This window comes from Nannospalax galili, unplaced genomic scaffold, assembly GCF_000622305.1.
Source record: "Nannospalax galili isolate Female #2095 unplaced genomic scaffold, S.galili_v1.0 scaffold158, whole genome shotgun sequence".
NCBI lineage: Eukaryota > Metazoa > Chordata > Mammalia > Rodentia > Spalacidae > Nannospalax > Nannospalax galili.
In genome coordinates this window covers 6229392-6232917 of record NW_008345290.1, presented here as the reverse complement: position 1 = coordinate 6232917, position 3526 = coordinate 6229392, and the positions used below count along the sequence as shown (strand labels likewise).

General features: G+C 47.3%; 1 protein-coding gene across 1 annotated transcript; it reads left to right on the top strand.

The window, feature by feature from the left end:
* Nucleotides 1-878: 878 nt before the first annotated feature.
* Nucleotides 879-2380, top strand: LOC103740857 (actin). The gene is made up of 2 exons (XM_008841549.3): nucleotides 879-1288; nucleotides 1582-2380. The coding sequence occupies exons 1-2, from the start codon at nucleotides 926-928 to the stop codon at nucleotides 1783-1785; spliced, it is 567 nt and encodes a 188-aa protein (XP_008839771.1). The 5' UTR covers nucleotides 879-925; the 3' UTR covers nucleotides 1786-2380.
* The last annotated feature ends 1146 nt before the right edge of the window (nucleotides 2381-3526 follow it).

Genomic DNA, 3526 nt, shown 5'->3' with positions numbered 1-3526 from the left:
GGGATGATGAAAACATTGGAACTAGATGGAAGCTGAAGTGAGACAGCATTGTAAACAGACCACTGAATTACACACACTAAAGTGGTCAGTATCTGTTACATTTCATGAACAAAGGGAAAAAATGAAAATGGAATCCCTGGCCCTGACCTTCCCAGCTCAGTCCATACACAGGATGCAGATGGTATGCCTCCCAGTGGCTCACCGGCAAGGGAGGATCACAATCTTGGTTAATAGCAGCACACGCCAGCAATGGGCTTGGTACATTGTGTCCTGTGTCTTTCCACATAGCCCCATCCAAACCAGCAAAGATGAAGAAACGGGTTTAGAGAGTGTCAGCAGCTTGCTCAGTGCTGGGGTTCCCCAGGTAGAAAGCAGCAGAGGACACCCTCAGAGCCAGGCTCTCTCCATTCAGCTACCCAATGTGTCCCCCTCGGCAGGAGTCAGGGGACAACAGGACCTTGCCACCCCCAAAGACCATGCTGATGACTCAGTAACCTGGAGTTCCTGGGCCTCTAGGAAACACCAGACTCTTTGGAAACCTTCTAGATCCACTGACAGCAGTGAAGTTCTAGTGAAGTCCAGCTTGCCCAGTCTTGCTCTCCTACTTAACAAAATGAATGAGTTCATGGCACTCTGTAACTGCTGCACAAATTATGTGGATTCAGTAGGTCACCACAAATGAAATAAGAATTCATAGCATTCTGGCAGAGGCCTTGTGAATTCAAATTATGATGTATGGATAAAATAATCTCACCTTATTCCTGTGGTGGGAATATGTTTGCTGCTACTCAGATGTACTTACATATCCTGGGCCTGAGTCTCTTGCTTATGTTCACAACCTTTTTTCTCATCCATAAAATGGGTTTGCGGTCTAGATCTCTCGCATCTGCTCCTCTACCGGTCCACACCCGCCACCCAGTTCGCCATGGATGACGATATCGCTGCTCTCGTGGTCGACAATGGCTCCGGCATGTGCAAAGCCGGCTTCGCAGGCGACGATGCTCCACGTGCCGTCTTCCCATCCATCGTGGGCCGCCCGCGGCACCAGGGCGTTATGGTGGGCATGGGCCAGAAGGACTCCTACGTGGGCGATGAGGCCCAGAGCAAGAGAGGCATCCTGACCCTGAAGTACCCCATCGAGCACGGCATTGTCACCAACTGGGACGACATGGAGAAGATCTGGCACCACACTTTCTACAACGATCTGCGTGTGGCCCCCGAGGAGCACCCGGTGCTGCTCACCGAGGCCCCCCTGAACCCCAAGGCTAACAGAGAGAAGATGACGCAGGTACGGTTCCGCCTGGGCCCCGAATGGTCCTGTGAATGACAAGTCAGTTTCTGTAGTGCCTCATTTCCTGACATTTAAGTGTTTCTTTGGTTTCCAGGGTTCTGTTCTTCTGGCATTTCCTCCCTGAGGCCTCCAGGTTTCTGTTTGAGTTTCTGCTTGTGTTCTGCTCTTTTTTTTTTTCCCTTCACACATTACAGTCACACATCCCATTTGTGGCATGCAGCATGTAGTGTGTGTGGGTGTGGGTGACTCTGGGTCCCTGCCACTGAGTGTGATTCTTTATCCCTTCCCAGATCATGTTTGAGACCTTCAACACTCCAGCCATGTATGTGGCCATCCAGGCCGTGCTGTCCCTGTACGCCTCTGGGCGCACCACTGGCATTGTCATGGACTCTGGTGATGGGGTCACACACACAGTGCCCATCTACGAGGGCTACGCCCTTCCCCACGCCATCTTGCGTCTGGACCACTTCCATGTTCCCCGGAATCGCAGATAGGATGCAGAAGGAGATCACTGCTCTGGCTCCCAGCACGATGAAGATTAAGATCATTGCTCCCCCTGAGCGCAAGTACTCTGTGTGGATCGGTGGCTCCATCCTGGCCTCGCTGTCCACCTTCCAGCAGATGTGGATCAGCAAGCAGGAGTACGATGAGTCTGGCCCCTCCATCGTCCACCGCAAATGCTTCTAGGCGGACTGTTACTTAACTGAGTGAGCTGTTACACCCTTTCTTGACAAAACCTAACTTGCGCAGAAAAAAAATGAGACAACATTGGCATGGCTTTATTTGTTTTTGGTTTTTTTTTTAATTTTTGAAAAAAATTTTGTTCTTTTGTTTTGGCGCTTTTGACTCAGGATTTAAAAACTGGAACGGTGAAGGCGACAGCGGTCGGTTGGAGCAAGCATCCCCAAGTTCTACAATGTGGCTAGGACTTTGATTGTACTTTTTTTTTTTTAATAGTCATTCCAAGTATCCCTGGTTACAGGAAGTCCCTCCCAAAAGCCACCCCCACTCCCAAAAGGAGGATGGCCCAGTCCACACCCTGAGTCTATGCAGGGGAGGCGACAGCATCGCTTTTGTGTAAATTATGTACTGCAAAAATTTTTTTAGATCTTCCGCCTTAATACTTTTTTATTTTTGTTTTTATTTTTGAATGGTCACCCATCTTGGCTCCCCTCTTTTTGTCCCCCCAACTTGATGTATGAAGGCTTTTGGTCTCCTTGGGAGTGGGTTGAGGTGTGAGGCAGCCAGGGCTTGCCTGTACACTGACTTGAGACCAGTTTAATAAAAGTGCACACCTTAAAAAAAAAAAAAATGGGTTTGCAAGACTGTAAGAATTTAACATATGGTATAAGAAAGTGCCTACTACACCTCATCAAAAAAGTATTCAAGGGTCAGCAAGATGGTTTAGTGGGTAAAGGTGCTTGCCTCTGAGTCTGATGACCTGAGTATGCTCCCCAGGGCCCACATGTCAGAAGCAGAAAACTGACTCTCACAAGTTGTCTTCTGACCTCTACTCACTTGCATGAACACACACACACACACACACACACACACAAATAAATGTAATAAAAATATCAAGTATTCATACTTACTCTATACAAGACAGCATACTTTATTTATTTATTGGTTTTGTTCTTTCCATTTAGTATTTTTTGTTTATTTTTTTCAAGATTTCAAGTATATATTGCATGTTGAACACATTCCTCCTCATGCCCGACCCTCCCTTCTTTCAATTCTCCCCTCCCCCAGTGGTCCCTTTGTCCCCTTGTTTTCTAAATTTTTTAATTAATTTTTATAAGTGTTTTGCCTGCATGTATGTAAGTGCACCTGTGTAAGTACACCTGTGCATGCAATGCCTGCAGAGACCAGAAGAGAGCTTCAGAGCCCCTGGAACAGGAGTTATAGACTGTTGTTAACCTGGAACCAAACCCAGGTCCTTGGCAAGCACAACCAGTGGTCTTAACTGCTGAGCCAACTCTCCAGCCCCTAAGGTTTTTGTTTTTGAGACAAAGTCTCACTGAATAATCCAGGCTGCCTTGAATTCACAATTTTCATGCCTCAGTCTTCTGAGTGCTGGGATTACAGGTATATATTACCATGCCCAGCTGAGCATGCACTATATTTTTTAAAGTAGGGTTTTAAAATTTTTTGTTTGTTTGTTTTTATGTGTATGAGTGTTACGCCTGCATGTGAGGGCACCCGTGCTGTGCAGGAACTGCCCGCAGAGGACAGAAG

Excerpts from the sequence above, each read along its gene's own strand:
- LOC103740857 (XM_008841549.3), top strand. The coding sequence starts at position 926 with ATGGATGACGATATCGCTGCTCTCGTGGTCGACAATGGCTCCGGCATG. Across the intron at positions 1,289-1,581 it reads ACAGAGAGAAGATGACGCAG|ATCATGTTTGAGACCTTCAA; the intron begins GTACGGTTCCGC and ends ATCCCTTCCCAG.